At 32.1% G+C, this 23,093-nt stretch overlaps 1 protein-coding gene across 1 annotated transcript; it reads left to right on the top strand.

The window, feature by feature from the left end:
- Positions 1–486: 486 nt before the first annotated feature.
- LOC142637221 (DNA-directed RNA polymerase IV subunit 1-like) lies at positions 487–21,509 on the top strand. The gene is made up of 19 exons (XM_075811504.1): positions 487–592; positions 3,109–3,234; positions 3,582–3,702; positions 3,808–3,932; positions 4,728–4,784; positions 4,892–5,116; positions 5,411–5,560; positions 5,675–5,770; positions 5,865–7,802; positions 9,545–9,714; positions 9,812–9,878; positions 9,958–10,082; positions 14,535–14,680; positions 14,838–15,097; positions 15,224–15,397; positions 15,504–15,641; positions 16,655–16,917; positions 18,976–19,096; positions 20,974–21,509. The coding sequence occupies exons 2-19, from the start codon at positions 3,121–3,123 to the stop codon at positions 21,142–21,144; spliced, it is 4,461 nt and encodes a 1,486-aa protein (XP_075667619.1). The 5' UTR covers positions 487–592; positions 3,109–3,120; the 3' UTR covers positions 21,145–21,509.
- The last annotated feature ends 1,584 nt before the right edge of the window (positions 21,510–23,093 follow it).

The raw sequence follows: 23,093 nt of genomic DNA, 5'->3' as shown, positions 1-23,093 counted from the left end.
TATATATCCATTACCTAAAATGTGGGATTAAAAAAAAAAAAAAACCACCTGCCAATGACAACTTGAGTACAGGAGTTAGTGACTTAGTGGGTCTACTAAACAATTTGTTAAAATAATAATAATAATTTATTGACAAAATAAATTTGCAGTTCAGAATGAGATTGAATTTAAAAATTACAAGAAAAGTTATCCTATTTTGTAGGGAATATTATGTGGCAGGAGTTTGAGAGGTATTTTTACTAAGTTGGTTTTGTGTCTATTTAAATTAGAATATAAAAGTATATTTTAATCAACAATCTCAATTCTCAAACGAAGCCCCTTAAATAGTACCTTAGAATAAATGATACTAAGAAGAGTCCTATTCCATTAATAAGAGTTCAAAAAACATAGTTTAGATAGAGTAGGTTTCTACCACCTTCGGTGGTTTAGCGGTTATTGGACTTGCTCGATTTCGCCGAAAAAAAAAAAAAACTTACTCTCAAAGTGGTTTGGGAGTAGAGGTAACGCTCACTAGTTCTCCAAGCAATAAATAAATAAATAAATAAGTGAAGCAAGTTTCTTCCAACTAGTGACACCCCTGACCCAACCACCCGTAAGATACTCTGTTTCATGTTTGTTTTAGTTTTTCTATGACTTACGTTTCATGTTTGTTATGTTCTGTTTGATAAGAAGTTATGAGGTTGGTTCTTTTCATTTTTATGATCATGGGATTTCTTTTTTACGATAGCGGTTTCTGGGTTTTGTTAGGGGTCGTAAAATTGAAGGCTTTTCTTTTGTTTTTGGGCAGTGTGCATGGGGGGCTTTTGTGTTCTGTTTGTTGCATGTAATGTTGATCAGGGTTTGAACTTTTAAGAACTGAGCTTTGGACAATTTGCATTAAAAATTGTGTTTTACTGATCAGTTTGATTAATGATATCAGTAAATTTGTCTTGTAAGTCATGCTATGATCAGTGTTTTTGTTTGATATGTGAACTTATAATCTAATCGGTGCTCTGTTTGCTACTTGTTTTTATAAAATTATGCGTTTGCTAGCCAAGTGATCAATGGGTGAAGATTATGGTTTATGTTTAAATTTGAGTCATTAACAGCGAGGACCTATTTTGTTGCTTGTTGCTGATTATAGTTATAGTGATAATTTCAGGTATATTTTAATGATTTGAGAAGTAAGGGTTAATGTATTTTTCATTATTGATCAATCAGTGAGTCCCGTTTATGATGTGTCTGTTACTGTTTTGATCAATTTAGGAGGGAACTTGTTTGTTGGTGCTGGGTAATGGTAGTTCTTTTTTGTCTTATTGATATTGTGAGTTTCATTAGTTACTCTGATTTCTGTGTGCAAATTCGAATGTATGAGTTCAGTTGAACACATTAGATTGTCCATATCACGGGAGTATTTGTATGTTGTTCTCTTATTAATTTTTATGGCAGTAATTTTTTTTTTTTTTTTTACATTTTTGTAAGATTATATAGGGGATACTGACAAAATTAGTGAAGGACATGTAATTTAAGTCTGTTGTTGATGGAGCATTATACCCTATTTGATCATGGCATTGGTGCTGCATTCATCGCAACGTGGCCATGTGACATGCATGAAATGAGTTTTTCAGTGACTTGCATATTTCCTGTTATTTTTATGCTTTAGTAGAGACTTTTCATGTTTGATCTATATTTCTCCACTTTAGTTGTTGTACATGTGATTCCAGAACTGTAACTTCTTAGCTGATGTGGTTCACAACATATTTACACCTAGAAAGAAAAAAAAGTTCTTTTTAATTTTGTCTTTTTTGGAGTAATTGAAGTTTTTAAGTCCTTGGTGCCTTAACTAAAATCATATACTTGAATACACTTAAACAGTGAATCATATAGTTCATTGAATGTATTGAAAGTTAGACATTTAAGGATGGTGATTCTCTTATCAACATAATTTAACAATTTAAAATCAAAGTTTTTTCTTTGGATATCTAAAAGACTTGAAAGTTACACATTTAATTTATTTCCTTCCCTCTTAGAAATTTGAATCTTCTGTAATTCATTTGTCATATTTAAAATAGTTTTTTGGTAGCTATCTTCTGCTTCTGCATTCAGTTTCTATATAAATCAAGCTCATGTTAATAGAGGATGATATGGTTGAACATTTTCTTGCTGAGGAATAAGACACCCAAGCAGTTTGATTCAGATAAATGGATAATAGGGCGTTAATTAGAAAGCATCCAAGTTTCTTATGAACAAAAATTGGTAAACTTCTACAGTTTTTGAAATGGGCTCTACTTCATGCACCATTAGTCTCATTGATTTTTTTAGATTTTCTTAAAAAGTTTTCAATATGTTTATGTACAAGCATGCTTTCTTCCTCCACCCTAAATCTCTTTGTTAGACTTATGGTTAAGTGATTAAATTAACCATTTCCTAATAGTTTAAGCTTTTGGGACAATCGGTAATTAAACATGATATCAAAGCAGGAGATTCTAAGTTCAATCCTTGGTTTTACTCTACCTCTCATTTAAAAAGTTAAATTCCCACTTGTTGGGCCTCCACTTATAAAGGGAAAGTTTAGGTCCACAAGTGAGGGGGAGTATTAGACTTATGGTTAAGTGATTAAATTCACAATTTCCTAATAACTTAAGCTTTTGGGACAATCGGTAATTTAACCCTCTTTTCTAATTAATTCAGTGAAGTAGTAGCTGTACAAGCTTTTTGAAAGGCTTTTAAATCAGGCCTGTAGTTCTACTCACAAGAGACTTTACCAGCTAAATCTGGCAGGCTTTGATTGAAGTTGGCTTTTAAATATTTATAAAAATATCTCCAAAATTATTTTAAGTTTCCTATTAATTTTCCAATTTACTTCTTAACATTTCCTTGAGGCATCCAAGATTAATTGATGGGCATGAGTACTTGGGCATGCCATGCACATAAACTTTGTTGGTTAAGGAGTGAGAGGGGCATTTTGCGTGTTTCTTGTTATGCCTTCTGGATTTTACAATCAGCAGGCTTTACATACAGATCAATTTTTATTCAGATTGCTTTGCTACCAAATTAATTTCTGTACTTGATGAATTTTTTAAGGGTGTCCAGTCTTCTTTCTTTTAATGATTTTGGTTTGCTATATAGGTTGTATGAACAATGACTTGTATGAAGAGCAAGTCTCCCATGGACAATGATTTGTATGAAGAGCAGCAATTCCCATCTGGTCTCCTCACTGGCATATGTTTTAATATTGCGTCTAAAAAGGATACAGTAAGTATTTTAATGAATTAATTTTTTTTAAAGAAATATTCTCGTTCATTCTTCTAGTCTGCAGATTGAATCATCACTCATTAACATGATTTGATGCCCAGAAAATTAGTAGCTTTCAATACTAAATAAATTAAAAATGGTAACTTATCTCCCATTTGGGATGGCAGTGGGTTGGGTTTTGTAATCAACCAGCCCAGATTTAAGATAATTGTGTGGGGAGGTTGGACTTTGAGGAATCAAACAGAACAGTCTTAGAATATATATATATATATATATATATATATATATATATTCCTGGTATTGTGTTTGTTCCTTGTTCGTTGAATCTTTTTGTGATATTGTAACAGGAGAAGATATCTGTTCTAGCAGTTGATGCAGTTAGTGACCTCTCTGATCCTAAGTTGGGAGTCCCAAATCTGTCTAATGAATGCTTGACATGTGGTGCTAAAGATACTAAAAACTGTGAAGGTTTGATGTACATTTATTATCAAAATTATGTTGTGTGATGAGTTCCTTTTCTTTGTACTTCAACTGGAAATTGTTCTAAAGTAATACAGTTATTGTGTTTTTAAGGTCATTTTGGGTTTATCGACTTCCCATTCACCATAGTCCACCCTTTTTTTCTATCCGAAGCTGCAAAGATTTTGAACAAAATTTGCCCAGGATGTAAATCTATCAAGCAAGAACTTCAGGTCAAGGTCCGGTACCTCACTCCTTGAGCTGAACAGTAGGTTTTTTTTTTTTTTTTCAAATAAACTTTCTTATGCTTTGTATTCCAGCTTACTGCTAGATTTATTATATGATACAGCATTGAATGCATTATTAAAGGGAGATGCAGTTTTTCCTATTTATTTCTTATTTATCCTGAATGCATTTCTCAAACATTGTTAGTTTCTTAATGTTAGTTGGGATAAAAGTAGCTGTATCAGCCCTGATATAAATATGAAAGCATCTTTTCCAAAAGTCTTGGGTTAAACCTAGTTTTGACTTTTTTTTTGCAAAATGCATCTCCCTTTTTTACTCTCCTGATAAAACTGTATCATTTGTATGATATGGAACCCCTTTTTTTCTGAAGTAATATGTTTTATTGTGAAAGATAAGAAGAAGGGTATGACTCAAGTACAACAATAATATTCAAAAGCCACTAATAACTTACGATCTAAACTTCAAAAGGTTAGGAGAATCTAACAGGGAGGAAAAGATTCAGACCCATCACTTTCATCCACTCAAAAGTGACTCAAGAAAATACTTTAGCTTATTGATAGTAAGCTCATTAAATATCCTAAAAGCTTAAATGAACTGCACTATCTAAAATTCTTTTATTTTATGCAGACCGTTGTGGACAAAAATTTCTTGTATACATGCTATCAATTAACATACACCCCATTTTGAAGATTTTAATGTAGACTAGTTTAATTTTAAGTTGAATGGATATTTTCTAGTCATATACTTGTAGTTGATGGTGTTTTATGCTTGGCTAATCATGCATGTAGCTGGATGGGGATTCAGCACTTGATCATAATCAACCTAAGGGTTGCAAATATTGTGTGGTAAGTTTTCTATACTCTTATTAATCTTCTTTGCCTTTTTTGCTTGTGTGATTTTAATATTTTGGTACTAAACCTTTGTTGTTGTTTGTCACTTTTGTAATAAACAGGGAAATTCAACAGAGTGGTATCCAACAGTAAAATTTAAAGTTTCCACTAATGAACTCTTTAAAAAAAGTGCAATTATAGTAGAGGTAAATGAAAGGTTGCCAAAGAAGTCTCAGACAGAAAGTTTAAGGAGTCTACCAGCTGATTTTTGGGACTTTATTCCAAAAGATGATAATCAAGAAGAAAGTAATTTGAAACCAAATAGAAGGGTTCTATCTCATGCCCAGGTAGCATAGCCTTCCTAAATGGATTTTAAATCTGCTGTATTCTTTAATTTTAGGAAGAGTAGGCATAAAATGACATCAATAAATATCACACCATCCTTGACACAACACCTTTACTATCTTTTCAAATTGTTGTTGCCTTTACAAACCATTCTTTGTGCTGTTCACTGACAATATACTGAATTGTTTGATTTGGTTTTGTTCTAATTGCTGTCACAATTAGGCATACTGTTCCTATGCCAACCCGAAAGGTCTATGATGCCCCCTTTATTATGATTCCTTATTTTTGGTTTTCAGGTTCATTATTTGTTGAAATCTGTAGATCTGAAGTTCATCAAAAAGTTTGTTTCGAGGACAGATTCACTTTTCCTAAACTGTTTTCCTGTGACACCGAATTATCATCGTGTGTGTGAAATTACACATACACTTCCACAGCAATTATTCTTTGTAAGAATTCTCTCATTCACTCTTCTCCTTGTTTTGAAATGGATTTCAAATCACATCATCTTGCAAGATTTCTGGTTAATGTTCTCTTGCATTGGTTCTGATTAATTGTTGTAGGATGACCGGACCAGGGCCTACAAGAAACTGGTTGGTTTTACCGGGACAGCTAATGAGTTGGGTTCTCGTGTTCTGGACTGCCTGAAATTTTCAAAGGCAAGATGCACGGCCTTGATTTCTTCTAGTTTTTGAGTCATATTTTTTATGGACCATTATGCATCTTGCTTATTTTTATATTCCTAATATGCAGTTAAGCTCAGGCAAGTCATCTAATAATGGTTTGGCTTCTGCCCAACAAAAAAATGGTACAGATCCTTCCAGCTCTTCTGGGTTGAGATGGATCAAAGATGTTGTTCTAGGGAAGCGAAGTGATCATTGTTTTCGCATGGTTGTTGTTGGCGATCCATATATCAAGCTCAGTGAAATTGGTATACCATGTCATATTGCAGAGCAATTGCAAATTTCTGAGAGTTTGAATAGATGGAACTTTGATAAGTTCATTGTTGACTGTACACTATCTTTTATTGAGAAGGGAAAGGTTTATGTTCGCAGAAAAGGTGAATTGGTTTGTGTCCATCATATTAATGAACTTCAAATTGGGGACACAATGTATAGGCCCCTGAATAATGGAGATATCGTGTTGATAAATAGGCCTCCATCCATACATCAACACTCCCTTATAGCTTTATCTGTCAAGGTCCTGCCAATAACTTCAGTTGTTTCCATAAACCCACTTTGCTGTTCTCCTCTTCGCGGGGATTTTGATGGTGACTGTCTTCATGGCTATGTTTCTCAATCAATTGATGCTAGAGTTGAACTTAGTGAGCTTGTTGCTTTAGATAGGCAAGTAATAGATGGGCAAAATGGTAGGAACCTGCTTTCACTAAGTCAGGATAGTTTAACTGCTGCTCATTTGATCATGGAGGATGGGGTTCTCTTGAACCTTTTTCAACTGCAGCAGCTGCAAATGTTTTGCCCATATCAGTTTCCATTGCCTGCAATCGTCAAAGCTCCCTCACTTAGTGGTTCTGTTTGGACTGGCAAGCAATTATTCAGCATGCTTCTGCCCCCAGGTTTTGATTATGTTTTTCCTTCAAATGGTGTTCATGTTAGTAATGGAGAGCTTTTATCTTCTGAAGGATCGCTTTGGCTATGTGACAATGATAGCAACCTTTTTCATAGTCTTGTCAAATATTGTCGGGGTAAAGTAGTTGACTTCTTGTATGCTGCTCAGGAAGTTCTTTGTGAGTGGTTGTCAATACAGGGCTTGAGTGTTTCACTTTCAGACTTGTACCTATGCTCTAACTCACGCTTCCGGAAAAACATGATGGATGAAATAAATTTTGGTTTAAAAGAAGAAGAGCAGACCTCTAATTTCAAACTGTTGATGATAGATTCTTGTCAGGATTTTCTTGCCAAAGGTGGTGAGGAGAATTCTGTGGTTCTTGATGTGGAGCATTTCTATTATGAGAAGCAAAAATCTGCAGCACTATGTCAAGTCTCTGCTGATGCTTTCAAGCAAGTGTTTCGGGATATTCAAACTTTAGTCTACAAATATGCTAGTAAGGATAACTCATTTCTGGTTATGTTTAAGGCTGGAAGCAAGGGTAATTTGCTGAAATTGGTTCAGCATAGCATGTGTCTTGGCTTGCAACATTCAATGGTTCCGCTATCATTTAGAATCCCCCACCAACTTTCATGTGCTTCCTGGAATAATCGAAAGGCACATGATTCAGTCCAGAAGGTTGAAAATTCTTCTGAACATGCTGGATCTTACATCCCGTATGCTGTGGTTGAAAATTCCTTCCTGGCGGGCTTGAATCCTTTCGAATGTTTTGTTCATTCAGTAGCAAGTCGAGATAGTTCTTTCAGTGCCAATGCAGATCTCCCTGGGACTTTGAACCGAAGGCTTATGTTCTTAATGCGTGATTTGTATACTGCATATGATGGAACAGTTAGAAATGCATATGGGAATCATCTTATTCAGTTCTCTTATAATATTAATAAGGACAAATCTAATCCAAATAGCAGCACCCATGACTTATTTAGTGAGAGTGTTGATGATGATGATGCCATTGGTGGCCAGCCTGTGGGTTCATGGTCTGCTGCTGCCATTTCAGAAGTGGCATATAGTGCTTTGGATCAACCAATTAGTCTACTTCAAACTTCTCCATTGCTGAATCTAAAGGTACTCTTCCTGCTCTTGTGCAAGGGTTAACATATGGTTTTTTATTCTTCTTTTTTTGGGGGGGAATATCTGAGGGTATTTGGCTCTGTCAATTGTTGATGTTGAATAATTGCAGAGTCATGCTAAATTAATTCTATAAAATTACACTCCAATCAACATTCAATTGACTGAATCTACTTTTAATAAAAGAGAATCCCCTCCCCTCAGAGAAGCAGTTCACCTGAACATGTGTTCCAACCATCTTTAATGTCTTATGATGCTCCAACTTTCTTATTTGACAATTTTTCATAAGTATTCTCGATTCTCCAAAGGTTAGATTGGAGTTGTTTGAATCTATGGCCAATGTTAGACTGAAGACAAGGATATTCTCTTGACTAAGACATGGATGGCAATGGATTGTACTTCTTAGTCGTGTAATTAAGATCTTGACAATTTGATTTCTAGGAAAAAATTCTTAGTTAAATTGGAATGGAATACCCAGAATTAGTATTTATTGGATTTTGAAAGTTAGACTTGGAAAGGGAGAGCAATGTATCTGAGAACTTATATATGATATATGTAATAAGAAAATTAATCCGGAGCTTCATGTGGAGAGAGAGAGAGAGAGAGATTGATTGTGTTTTTTTTTAAGGGTAAGATATTATACAAAAGTTACATCTTGAAAATTATCTAATTAGTTTTTGTTGCCTAGTCTATGAGGATTTGGAATTTTTAATGCTTGTTTCAACTAACATTATAATACTTATTTTTTTGTTCAGTGTGCCTTTATTTAGTTTCCATGTATGTGTCTTACATATTCATTTAGATTTGAGCTCTCCTGTTATATAAATCTGCCCATAAATGTGTGGCAAAAGGGGAATGAAGCTCATATTGTATCAACTTTATTAGTGTCATCTTAATCATGTAGGAGATTGTTTGTTGATTGTATAGCTTTAAAAATTTTTAAATTTGACATGTAGTAGCTAGGGTGCCAAATTCAGTCTAACCTGAAATACTTGAGGATATGAACTTGGTTGCATAGTCCAATTTGCAGTTGCATATGTTTATTTCAATGAACATACTGGTATCTGTAAGGGGTAGATGGTCAAGTGACTGTATCCATTGTTGAATTTCATGTTTTAAGGCTTAAGATTATCTTATTAATTGTAAAATAAAACACCAAATTTGAAGAAGTGAAGCCTTTTATAATTCAGTTTTCCAAAGTGAATAGAAAACACAAGGATTTTTTCCCTGCTAGTAAACACATGCCTAAATGCAGGAGGCCATTAATATCAAGAGATTAATTTAAATACAATGGAAGCACATGAACTTATGCCCTTAAAAGGTTCACTCCTTGAGTTTCTTAATGTAATTAAGAAATTTAAATAATGTATTACAACTAATTAAGAAATTCAAATCTGCTTATCACATTTGATCAGGTGGTCTAATCACCTAAAAAATACTGTTCCTGTTGATGTTTCATGTATGGTAGTTATCCAAATATTACATGACTTGGTTAGTGGTCTATATAGCTAGTGGTCCAGTAGATTGTTGTTTCCTTCTTTTGTGTTGAAGTAGGGCATGTCCTGTCCATTGACATTCATTACATTGGTTCCTAACTAATCTGTATGCATTTTTAGATTTTTATGTAGTTTTGCATTTTTGGACTTATCATTGGGTGATGTTCTAGTTGATTAAATGTATTTATAATTATGTCACAATAATTCTTGACAGAACTTTTGTGATCTGGGTTAATTGTGCAGAATATACTGGAATGTGGTTCAAGAAAACATAATTCTGACACTACTTGGTCAATATTTTTTTCTGGGAAACTTGGAAGACGGACGCACGGTTTTGAGTATGGAGCCTTGGAGGTGAAGAATCATTTGGAGAGACTAATATTTTCAGACATTGTGTCTACTGTCATGATAACGTTAGCTTCTTTTTCTCTCTTGTTTCATGTTTAATATTAACAATGATGACTACATAGTTTCATCTGATATAAATTAATGTGATTCTGTGTGTATTAGCTTTTCTCCACAGACTTGTAGCGAGACACATTTCAGTCCTTGGGTTTGTCATTTTTATTTATGCAAGGTATTACAATCTTGCAATCCATATCTTTTCTACATTTATGCGAGTCCCAGATATCAGGTATAAATATATGTACTTTCAGGAAATTGTGAAGAGAAGGGGACTAACAGTACATTCAATCATGAGTTCCCTTCACAAGAGGTGTAATTCTTCGGAAACGGAAACGGAATCAGAACGAAATCTTCCCAACTTGCAAATATTGAGCGAGTAAGCTTCTCCTGTTTGATTAAAATATTATTGGGGATTTCTTTTTTCATGTTCATTTTCTGGTAGATTCTTCCTATGTTTCTGGTGTTTTCACTAATTTTTTAGTATGAAGTGGACTTCTTTTTACAGAAAAACAATTAATGTCTAAATAAAATGAAAAGCTTGGATGCTATTAGTTATCATTCTACTACTGCCTAAATTTTTTGAGCTGTTGAAATAATACGAAAACTAGCAGCGAACCCGCGCGTTGCACGTAATAATTATTTTTATGGTGGTTTTATTAATTTTTTTTTTTACAATTTAAACTAATTTAATAATGAGTAATGTATTTCGTAATCATATTTTTATTTATTATAAGAGCAATCATAAATCATGAATATAAATTTTTTCGTACCAAAATGAAAATAATACAATTTTTCTCAAAAATTCAAAAGGCAAGTTAACAAAAATATTCATTTTTTAATAAAAGTTATTTATAACATTTTTTTGAATTATTAAAAAGAATATAAAATTTGGAAATTTTTCTTTTAGTTTTAAATAAACTTCCTCAAACCTTATTTTTTCTTCTTACAATCCAAAACACCGAAAAATGTAACTAAAAAAATTAATAAAATTTAACAATGATTAATTGTACCAATTAGTAAAACAATTTGTTGTTGATAATATATTATGGTTATTTTCTTTGTAGAAATTGTAATTTCATCCACCCAAAACATATTATCAGATAAACAATTATTAGCAATATCTAAGAATTAAATTTCTATGCATTGTTATAAAATTTTATATATATAACTGAAACCTCTGAAGTTCTCACAAATTTCCACATCACCACTTGAATTTTTTATTTTAAGTTTTATATCTTATATATTTATTATTTTCTTCAACGTCTAATTATCTTATCAAGTGTTATAATAGTTTAATTTAAGTAAAACTCTATTAAATATATGTTTTTAGAGTTTGAAAATTCTACTTCAACTAATATATATATGTGTGTGTGTAAAAATTGAAACCTCTGCAACTCTCACAATTTTCCACAGTACCACTATTTTCTTTTTCTTTTTATTTTAGATTTTTTATTTTAGGTTCTATATCTTATATATTTATTATTTTCTTCAAGGTGTAATTATCTTATCAAGTGTTACAATCGTTTAGTTTAAATAAAACTCTATTAGATATATGTTTTAAGAGCTTAAAAATTCTACTTCAACTAAAATTTTATTTATAACAAATAATCTTATAAAATTATTTTAGTCTACCTCACAAATAGGTAGGTTCTCGTGTATAGCACAAGTTAGCGACTAGTTAAAATAAAATTGCAAAAGCTAAAATTTGTTAGCCATTCGATTATTTTCGTTTGGCTAACCTTTGCCTTTCTATAAATAAGTGGCATTATAAAGTACTTCTAATACAACTATTAAGGGCACTTCGTCTACCCATAGTAAAGTTTTAAAGAATATAAAAAAATTAGCAACGTAAAGCAGAGATGCAAGAAATTTTTTTTTTTTTAAATCCACCAAAAAATTGAGGGAGTGAGAGAGAGAGAGAGAGAGAACTTTTTTTTTTTGTGTGGGAAAACTATGCATAGAATAGAAGAGATAATGATAAATTTATAGTAAGAAAGTGTGAATAAGAAGAGATAAAAATAAAAGAAGATGAAGGGAAAGAAGAAGAATGATATTAATGTAAAGGGTAGTGGGGAGATGAAAAGGAAAGGGAGTGATAAAGGTTAGAGAATTAGTGGAGAAATGAAAAGGTAATAGAGGGAGAAAGGTTGGAGAAGTGTAAATATTAAAAAAATAAATGTTAAAATCAATTATAGGAAAATTGGAAAGAAAAAAGATAATGGCGTACACGCTAATGTGGCTCAACTGGAGTGTAGCAATAATAAATTCTACACTTAAGCTTTTAGATACAATATAGATATAGATGAATCTACATTTTACCTAAAGAAGAAAAGCTAAATCAAAACTGAGCATCTAGCTCGTTAAATTGTTGTAGTTAAATTTCACCTATTATATATCAGGTGTATTCAATATTTATAATTTGGAAAAATGTCAAAAATTCAAAAACATACCTTGGGGTTTCAATTCTTCATTGTAAATCCTTGAGGTTTTCATATTTGTGAAATTAACCCCTATGTTAAAATTTCGTCAATTCTAGTGATGGAAAGTGGTTACCTGCAATAAAAAAAAAATTTCAAAAAAACAAGTTAAAATTTAATAAATTAAATTTTTGAAAAAAATACAAAAGATATAAAAAAATTCAAAAAAAATTAATTCCCTTAAAATGATAAATTCAAACCTAAAGGCACAAATTAATTAATCTTAATGCAACATTAATTCATTTTTCTTTTTTGAAGAAAAAAATTTATATATATATATATATATATTTTTTTTTTGTTAAATTTTATTTTTCAAAATTATTTTATTGTTTTAAAAAAAATTATATTAGTTTTAGTAAATTTTATATCAAATGAAAATTTTGTAATAAACCTGGTCACATGTAATCATCACTTAAACAGAGGGAATTTTAACATAGATTAGGGATCAGTTTCACATATATTAAAACCTTAGAGAGTTAGATGGAAATATTGAATTCCTAAGGGGTCAGTTTGCAATTGACCCAAACCCTCTTGGTGTTTTTTGCATTTTGGCACTGGAAAATTTCAGAAAACCCCCCTATGGTTTATTGGTAGAATATGAAAACCCCCTAAACTTTCGAAGGTAACACTTAACCCCCTTGTAGTATTGTTTTATGTATAAACCTTAATTGTGTAACTCCCTAGGGTTTTGGAGTGTAACACAAAACCCACATGTAGTATTGTCACATGAGCAACTCAGTTTATTGTTACAAATGTTTAATGTTTTACACATAAAATGATATAAAAAAGGGTAATTGTTATATTCAAAACTTTAGGGAGTTCCATGTTTAAAGGATAAAGCACAGGGGGTTTTTGCGTACTTTTCCCTTGTAATGTTTTAGAAAAAGTAAATGATATAAATATACAGGAAATTACATAAAAATTTTATTCTAACTCTACACTATTTATTTGTGTTGACTGGTAATTACTCATGCAACTATTCAATTAAACAATAATAACCTGAAATTGCATATGAATGATCCTATGTTTATTGTTTATATGTATGCTTACAAAAAATTATATTATCAATTTGAACAGTGTAAAGTCAGTTTTTTTTTTTTTTTTAATTTTTTTAACTATATGCTGCATAGTCGACATTTTTACATGTAAAGCATATGGTAATAACTAGGCTGAATATAATATTAATGTGCCAACTATAGATGCTGGCAGAAAGGATCTTTAAACAACATGCCTAGAGGATAGTCGTATTAACTTGAATTGACTCATGCATCCCAAATGTAGTACTCAGTCATGGAATGAAGCTGTAGCAGTCTCATTGAATAATTCTCTTTGTTAGATCAATATATATGCTTGAAATTGAAAATTTTGATCCTATGCTCTTACAATATCCATTTTGACTGTTACTCCAAAGTTTATTTGTAATACACACTTAGTACAGTCCATTCTGTTTTCAGCATATTATGATTTGTTAAGGTTTGGAAATCTAGATAAACATAAAGTTAGGTCTCCAAATTGTGGTTGCATCTGTTGTGCCACATGCCCCGCCCCCCACCCCTTTTAAGTCCATGATTCAATTAGTTTTCTCATCAATTAATCTCATAATTTGTTTCAAATTCAAACAAAGTTTATTGTAAACTAGCCTTTAAGCACGCGCTCAGGCCCATTCTTAGAGACTCTTCCATTTTTTTGGTAAAGGCTAATAATTTGATAGGAAGATAAAAGTGAGGATGATTTTTTTTTACTTATTATATTTTTTTTTTTAAAGTAAGCGTATAGTTGCTTTAAAGAAATGGATTAGTATAAAAGTGATCCTACTTTGTAGGAAATGTTTTAGGAGAGAGTTAAAGATATATTTTTACAGTGTTATCCTTAAGTTTTGCCCCTACTTAAACCTAGGCTGTAGGGGTATTTTGGAACCAAAAAAAAGTCCAATTCAAATAAGGGAAGCCCCCTTAAATAGTAGTATAGATAAAGAATAGTCAATAATTGCTAACTCAAATGGCACTTCCCTCTCTCACAAGTGCGGGTGGAGGGTAAGATTGTGGGTTTGCAAGCCATTGGGTGAGTGTATCTTATGAATAAGGTAAAAAATGAAATAAATAAAATCTCCATTCATAGTTTTTTAATGCAAAAGTCTGTGCTCCTTTTATCTCTCTTTTTCTCTCTGCCTCTCTCTCTCTCTCTCTCTATGCATATAATGATTTTTTTTTTGTCTCTTTTGGAAAAGACTATTTTTTTAACCTTTGATATGTTACTCATGCTTTAATACCAAAATGAAAGTATGACCATGATTTACAAAAGTACCTTGGTTTAATATTATAATATTCCCTTTTGACTTGATTAAATGGCAGCGATTGTTCTGTAGTTGAGACACAGAAGGAAGACAATGATGCACTTTGCATCACTGTCGCAATACCTGAAATTTACAAGACTCCTTTAGCATTGGATTCAGTTAGAGACTCCTTCATACCTTTCATTCTTCAAACAGTTGTTAAAGGTTGGTAGTGCTCTAAAGCATCTCTATATTTTTACTAAGCCATTCCATTTCAAGATATAGACTTGTGCATGTTCTATTTATTGTTTGCTGAATATGTCATTCATGCTTGTTTTGTATTTATTTATACTCATTTTCACATTTCTTGAATTTTCTTTAGGATTCCCTGAGATAAAGAAGGTGGATATTTTATGGAATGATCAACCTAAAGTATCAAGACGTCATCATGGTTCTTTTGGTGAACTCTACTTGAGAGTTGCTATGTCAGCAGGCTGTGATACAACAGATCTTGAGAGTTTAATTTCGAATGATTGTGTCCAAGTGACAGATTTGATCGATTGGTCTCGCAGTCATCCAGATAATGTTCATGATATTGTTTTGGCCTTTGGAATAGAAGCTGGATGGAAATATTTTCTTAAGGTGTATTCTGTTGCCTAAGATTTGTTTTTTTCTTTGGTTTCTAGGGGGAGGGGAGTGGATTTGCATTTCAAATTTCAAGGTAACTGATGCTTACTCTTATCTACTGCTATGTCTTTTCATGTGCAGAGTTTAGAAGTTGCAATATCTGATGTTGGAAAGTCCATACATCCTCAACATTTGGTTCTTGTTGCTGATAGTCTATCCGCTACAGGAGAGTTTGTTGGCTTGAATGCAAGAGGCATTGCTCGACAAAGAGAACATGCATCTGTCTCATCACCCTTCATGCAAGCGTGCTTTTCTGTTAGTTCTCAAAGTTGTTTTTCTTTATTTTGGTATTGCAGTGATTCTTTTAATGAAAATTATTTGTAGGCATGTAATCCTGTCTGTCTTCTGTTTTTTTGTGCAGAACCCTGGTGCTTGCTTTCTTAATGCTGCTAAGGCTGGAGTTGTGGATAATCTTAAAGGAAATCTCGATGCATTGGCATGGGGAAATGTGCCTTCTACAGGGACTGGTGGCCACTTTGACATCCTATATTCTGGGAAGGTAGCTATTGTTCTTGCGGATAAAATGTCTTCAGTAACTTCACCAATTCAGGGGTTTAAATAAAATAGCTCAATTCTGAGCAAGCACAAGAAGGGATTTATGCAGGGGATTTGGCTAAGTTTTAGTTAAGAAATGTTTATTTGGATCCCTCCTTTATACTTTCTCAAAAAAGGATCCCTCCTTTATAATCCTTCATCTAAGTTTAGGAATAGAAAATTTTCAAGGCATAAATTATACTATTAGGAATCTAGTTGTGGATGTTGTCTCCCTATAATGCTTTTGATAATTTTTAGAACAAGTGGGGCAGGGAGCTACAAGGCTTTTGGTAAATTGTCTCCCAATAATGCAAAAGTCTTGAAATTTCAAAGATCCATCCAAATCCATTCAAATGCAGCCTAAGACTATATGCTTAACATATGAATGTATAAAGACCCCATTGTTGTGATAATAGGTTTGTCTTCCTTTTTTCCCTTCCCTTTTCTTTTGTGCATTGTTTTTTTAGGATGCTAAAAGATTATTATGGAAGTCATCCACCCTATTAAATTCTTTCTAAAGGATATTTAACGAAGCTCTGACTGGTGCATTAATAAGCTTTGTTGAGATCTGCTGAACTTGAAATTTGAAAAGTTGTTGAATATTTATTTTATTAACACTTGTGTTAAAATGAAACTGAATTATTGTCTTTAAGGTTCTTTGAGATGTGAGCAGTAGTCCCTAGAGAGAACATACTTCACTAAGCATCCATGTCTGTCAGTTTTCATTTTTCTGTCTTATCCTTGTCCTTAAATTGGTCAGAGTCTTGTTTAATATGCAAATATACAGAATGATACTCAACCAACTTTATGGAATGTAGTTTGTTAGGAGTTTTTTTTTTTAATTTACTCATGAGCAAGCTCTATGAAAATTTAAATTTTCACTACGTCTTTCCATTAAAAAATATTTTTTTCATAGCTGGATTTTTCTTTTTTCTTTCAATGATCTAATTTATTTCAATCCCGACTATTGTTCCTCAGATGCCTGAGCTTGAGAAGCCTGTAGATTTTAATAGCCTGATGGTTAGGCAAACTATTTCTGATAAGCAGAATTTAAATACTGAAACACATGAATGCAACAGTATGTCCGATAATTCTGGTGCTCAGCTTGTCTACAAGTATGGCGGTCTTGCAATGGAAAGCCTTAAGAAGTTAGAAAGCAAAAATAATTCTGTATTAAAAAGGGTTTGGACACCAAATGATATTATGAATCTGTCCCATGCGTTGAAGCAGATATTGCACAAGTAAGTCAATACCTCCAATGATTCTCCTCTCTTTTAATAATGTCCATTGCATTGTATTCGGTCATGTTACTCTAGTTGGTTTCTTATAAATATTTAAGTCATCTTTGTTGTACTAATTTCTCACTCATCATTATTCATTCTTTCCTTGCTCTATGGGACTCTAAACAAGAATATTGTTTCTTTCTTTTCAAGTTATAGCATAACCATGTAGAAAAATCATATTTATATGGCATTACTGATTTTTATATAATGATTCAAGTACCTGACATTCTTTGGGACTAGTTCTTAGTTCTTACCCTCAGCAAAAAGCATTAGCAAATATCTACGTCTATATCTATCTATATAATCAATATCTATTTGATAAATCATTAAATGATTTAATTTATTTATTTTGTCCAAATCTATTAGTACGTGAAGTATTTTAAGATTTTCTTTTTGCAAATTAATATTAATCAAACAATAAGATCTTTTAAATTATGCATCTTTGAATATTTTCATTTAATTTTTTTAATAGTGAAAAAGAACATTTAAATGATATTGTTTACTAACTAAAAAATTTACAAAGTAACAATATGATTGATTAGTATCACATTAGCAACATAATAAACAAATTCCTACTTACTTTTAGTGATATTGTAGTTAGTACAAACTTTCTACATAGTACATATAAGTCTTACAAATCTATATAATATTTAAAAGCGAAAGTGTAGCATTTATTGTTGTTACGCTCATTTTAAATAACATCAACATTTTGGTCAATTTCGGTCCACATTAGTCCATTTCTATCCTCTCCGGTCCATTTAGTTCACTTCCGTCGAATTCAGTCAATTATGGTCCATTCTTCCATTTTGGTCCATTCAGCCTATTTCGGTTCAACTCTTTCTCATTTGGTCCAATTTGATCTATTTCGGTCCACTTTGATGTATCCAGTCCATTTCGGACTAATTGGGTCTTAAATTGATTTTTTTTTTTTTTATAGGTTTTCTTTCTCAGTTTTGGACTCAAAATAATAAAATGATATATTTATAGAAAAAAAGAAATGGAATTTACTTTTATTTAAAAAATTTTAAAGAGAATAAATTATCTTAAACAAATTTTAAAGAACAACTTCTTTATTAAACCACATTACAAACTAATTATATATTCTAATGATTAATAAGTCCAGTAATAGTCATGCATTTCTTTCAAATGTTCCCTCTTTTGTGTTGTTGGAAAATAGTTCAATAGTGTTTTTTTTAATTACCCATTATATATATATATATACATATATATATATATATATATATATTTAAGTAAGAATAAATTTATTAGAAACAAGAGAATGTTCAAATATATGCAGGGAGTTTATTAAAACTACTCATAAAGCACTGGATTCTGAAATTTAGAACTAAATTATCAAGAAAAGGACTAAGAATGGACACTGCTTAAGGAAGTAATTGAATCATACAATAATCTCAAATATAAAGATCAAACTTTCCTTGCCAACACGCAAGTTGAACCACATTCTGCTGTCGCACAATTAATTTGTATATGATTACCGCCTTTTCCTATAGAAAATTTAAAAAAAAAAATTTATTATTATTTGGGTGACTAAGAATATGCTAAACTCCAATGAGCTTACCTCAAAATAGCACCTCTCACCTTGGATATAGAAGGTGGAGGCTCAGTAGGTACATAGCTTACCCTCCAAAAATAAAAGTGCTACACCACCCCCAAGAAGTTCTCTATTTGAAATTTGACTGATTATCTTAGATATTGGTGGCATTATCAGATATTGTAGTAGCGAGTTTTCTATTTAAATGTTAATATGCGCACGTATAGGTCTACCTGTCTTGCATGTGTAAGGGTCACACCTGATTTTAATTATAAATTATATGATTTTTAGTGCTTTGCTTTTCATCATTAATATGATTACTTCTTTAAATGATTGACATGCTTACTCTCATTTTTGTAGTGCTCCTTATCTTCATAGCTTAAGTTTTGTGTGTTTATATAATTTTTTTTTTTCATTAAAATGGGTGGGAGTTCCTTAAATAATTAAACTTTTTTTGGTTGTAGGTATCCAATTAATCAAATGGTAAATGATCAAGACAAGTCAATTTTGATGACGGCCTTATATTTTCATCCTCGAAGAGAAGAAAAGTTTGGAATTGGAGCTAAAGACGTACATGCCATAAAGGTATATAAAATTTTATGAGGAAGAAAAAGGAAATAAGTTGGTTTTAAACCTTATGATTGGATTATTAATTGCTTCTTTTGAAAGTTGGTCCTTGGATAAATGGCATCTCCTCCTCCTATAGATAAGGGGTGGAGAATTAGGCATGGTAGTGTGTTAACTAGGGGTATTCGTGGTGTGGTGCGGGGCGATTTTTGGTCATTTTTAGCACCGTGCATTACAGTGCAGTTTATTTAAAATTATAACCGCACCATACCTCATTTTTATAGTCACATGTGCAGTACAGTGCGGTTTAGAGTTTAGCCAAAACTATAACTATACTGTACCTCATTTTTGCAATCACATGTGCGGTGCGTCCTATAAGATGGGATTCGAAGCTGGTATATTTTTCAAATTTTGGGTTTTTCTACCCGTTCAAAACTGATTTTTCCCTTTATTTTGGGTCAAGTTTTAAACTATTGAGTTAGTTTTTCTTTATATTAAGCTAACTTTCCTAATTAACACTTACTAGGGTTATTAATTTTTTTTTTTAAACTATGGTTATTAAACTTTTAATAATATATTTAATATTAAAAATAAGTAAATATATTAATATATAGTGAGGATGCGGTACAATGTGGTTTGTGTGGTTTTCTTATTATAAAACTGCACCAAAACCGCAAGTAATAGGTGCAGTGCGCCAATGCACTGTTTCGGTGCGGTTAAGCCATTTTGCAGGCAATTTTGGTGCGATTTGTGTGGTTTTTGCAGTTTGGTAAACACCCCTAATGTTAACTGCATTTATCTATAAGAAGAATAAGAAAAAAAATTATGTTTGTTTATCTGTTAGTATGAAAAATTATTACAGGTAAATATCATATATTTTTCAATAGTGTTGAGTGTTCAAGTTATACAATAAACATTAGTGCATGATGATTGATTATGTTTTGTAAAACAATTAAAGGCAATACTCTGCTAGGAACTTGTGCTTAGCTATGTGAAGAGTACACTTATTTTGCTTTTCAACTTATTTTCATTGTTAGGCCATTTTGGATATACACCACTCCTATGTGTGTGTTAAAAATATTTAGTATTCTCAAAAAAAAAAAAAAAACCTTATTTTCATTGTGCACAGTGCATAGATATAAAAGTATGGAATCAGTCTTGTAACTGACATGATCTAAGAATTTTGAGTTACAAAGTTTTTATTATAAGGGTTTCTTATTATGGAAAAATTGTAATATGCTGGTCAAAATTTTCTAAACACACACACACATATATATAATATATGCCTACTTATATTTTGTTATTCATATTCCATAAATAATTTCAATGATGACTTGTCTTGGTTTACATATACAATTATTTGCAGTTTGATCAATTGTAAAGGGGGACCATTTTCATGGAAAATAACTAGGAAAGTTTTTTTTTTCTTCATTATTATACATTGCAGTGGCTTGTTAGTAAGATCCTATTTCATATCCACCCCCACCCCCCACCCAAAAAAAAAAAATGGAAAACCCAAGAAATTCCAATTTTTCCATGTTAGAAAAGTTCATTGCTATCATAATGACAATGCTTCTTTCATATGTTTGAACAGAATTATAGAACCCAAATTAGTGTTTTCTACAATTTGTTAGTTAAAAAAGGAAAAATAGAAAGCCTGAACCATTTGAATTGTATTTGAAAAAAACCATCAATTTCCTGCTAAACTGTAATTTTGTATAGAAATTAATACAGCTCAGTTGCATATCATTTAAGATTGAAAATATGGTTTATTTGTGCCTAAACTACTTGCTAATCAAAGGATCACTATTAATATCCATAATATATGATTTGATTATGTAGGATTTTTTCCTTGGACAGCTTCATAATGGTTCTTTCCCTTCCATCTTTTACAGGTTGTTTGTCACCCTAAGTATCAGAATACACGCTGCTTTGAAGTGGAACGAAATGACGGGACAACTGAAGATTTCTCGTACCACAAGTGTGTCATTGCTGCTTTAGAGATCATTGATCCTAAAAGGGCAGAGGCCTATAAATCAAAATGGTTACAAAACTGCAATTCCTAAGGTTTTCACATCAGAAAATTAATGTGGTCATTCCCACTATTTTATTATCCAAGGCTGAGCTATTAAGTAGTCTTATAAATCTATAACAATGGTGGTGGATCATCTCAATGATTTTTTAGACCTTTCATACCTTTTCAGATATGTACATCTCCATTAAAGCAGTATCTTGTGCACAAGTAGAGGGCTAGTAGAGCTGTAAGAGATTTTCTTCTTGTAGTTAACAGTATATCTTTTTCTTTTTGGGTACTACTTTTAATATAACTTCTCTGCCTTACATGACATCAAGCAAAAAGGCTCTAGTGGAACCAGCAAGCAGAATATTGTAAAGGTCAATTACAAATTTCATGATGTGTCTATGATTATGTGTACAGTTGAAACATACATACAGCTTTTCTAATAAAATTGTCTTGGCATTTCAGCCAATTTGTTGATCTGGTTTGTTTGCTACATATGCCAATGATGTATTGGAAGTTATGGCTATAGATTTATCTAAATGACATTGGAGAATTCATCTAAACGAACCCAAATATTGTGGAATGAGTACTCAAAAATTGTCAACGTGACACTTTGAATTTTGTTTGTTTGTTAGTCATAATGTCTTTTGATTTTTTTTTTCTATAATTATTATCATTATTATTATTTTAATCTGTCAGGTGTTGTTTGTTAGTGGCAACAGAACCGATCGGATCATTAATTGTTTGATTTAAAATGCTAGAAAGAGGTTTGGAATCTGGATTTGCTTAAACGATATAACAGATTAAAACAGAAGGGTCATTTTAAGAATCGCATTCAATCCAGATTGCAGTCACAACTTACACACTCGCTTGTTAGCTCATAGTTGTGTGACTTTTCTCAATTTTTATTCATGTTGCATATAATTGGTAACGCACACACAAATTTAGATATTCAAAATCAAAATGTAGATTAATCTTGTTATTAGAGAAAACTAGTAAGTTATCTGTGCAATGCATGGATAATATTGTAATGTTTTTATAATAGATGGTTTTGGAGAATGTTCTGTATATATTATTATAACATAATTGTTATAGAACTTTGTTAGTAATGAGTTCATCGTCAAAAGCAAAAAAAAAAAAAAATACCCATAGGGATTTCTGTGAGTGTGCATGTATTGCCAAGTGCCAAAGTATTATTCTAAGAGCATTAGCATCTGAGATGTTAAAAAAGTTCTATTTTACACCCTAAAAACTTATTTTATCTATTTTTTTTATATCATTTTACAACTCTCCCAAAATCCCAGTTTTCATTTTTACATACATCATAGTAAAATAATATAAATTTCCTAATAAAATAAATATAGAACTACCCTCTCTCTCTCTCTCCTCTCCCGTATCTCTTTTCTCTCTATCTCTTTTCATCATCCACAAACCCACACCACCACCAATCAAAACTGAAACCACCACCAACAACCAAAACAACCACCACAATCACCCACACCACCAACCACATATCACCACCAAAAACCCCAACAAAAAAAAAAAAACCACCATAGACCCCTTATTTGCCACCACAACCTCCACAATCTAACGCCACCACATCGTAACCCACACCTTGACCACAACAAACCCACGACGAACAAGCGAGCACACCCATGATGGCAAACCCAAACCCATGGCGAGCACACCCCGATTTCATTCAACCACCCAAACACCACCCACCGAGCCTAAATCCAACCACCCAAAACACAACCCAAACTCTAACCCAATCTGCACCCAAATGCCAACCCAAACACCACCCAATCGCCACCCCAAATGCCAAACCAAACACCGCCCAAATTCGACCCAAACGCTAACCAAACTGCGACCCAAACCCACTAAATGACAACCACAACTATTGATTTCTACTACAGTGAGCAAAGGGGGAAAAAAACAAAGAAAGGAGGATTCAACGATGCAGAGAGTGAGAGAGATTGAGGGAAAAGGGAGAAGTGA

The sequence above is a fragment of the Castanea sativa genome, chromosome 5 (assembly GCF_040712315.1).
Source record: "Castanea sativa cultivar Marrone di Chiusa Pesio chromosome 5, ASM4071231v1".
Classification (NCBI taxonomy): domain Eukaryota; kingdom Viridiplantae; phylum Streptophyta; class Magnoliopsida; order Fagales; family Fagaceae; genus Castanea; species Castanea sativa.
Note: the sequence above shows the minus strand (reverse complement) of the source record. Positions and strands in the feature narration are given on the sequence as shown.

Bases quoted from the DNA above. Each gene is read 5' to 3' on its own strand.
- LOC142637221 (XM_075811504.1), top strand. From the start codon at position 3,121: ATGACTTGTATGAAGAGCAAGTCTCCCATGGACAATGATTTGTATGAA. The intron at 5,561-5,674 runs GTAAGAATTCTC...TAATTGTTGTAG, and splicing joins TTCCACAGCAATTATTCTTT to GATGACCGGACCAGGGCCTA. The intron at 15,642-16,654 runs GTAGCTATTGTT...ATTGTTCCTCAG, and splicing joins ACATCCTATATTCTGGGAAG to ATGCCTGAGCTTGAGAAGCC.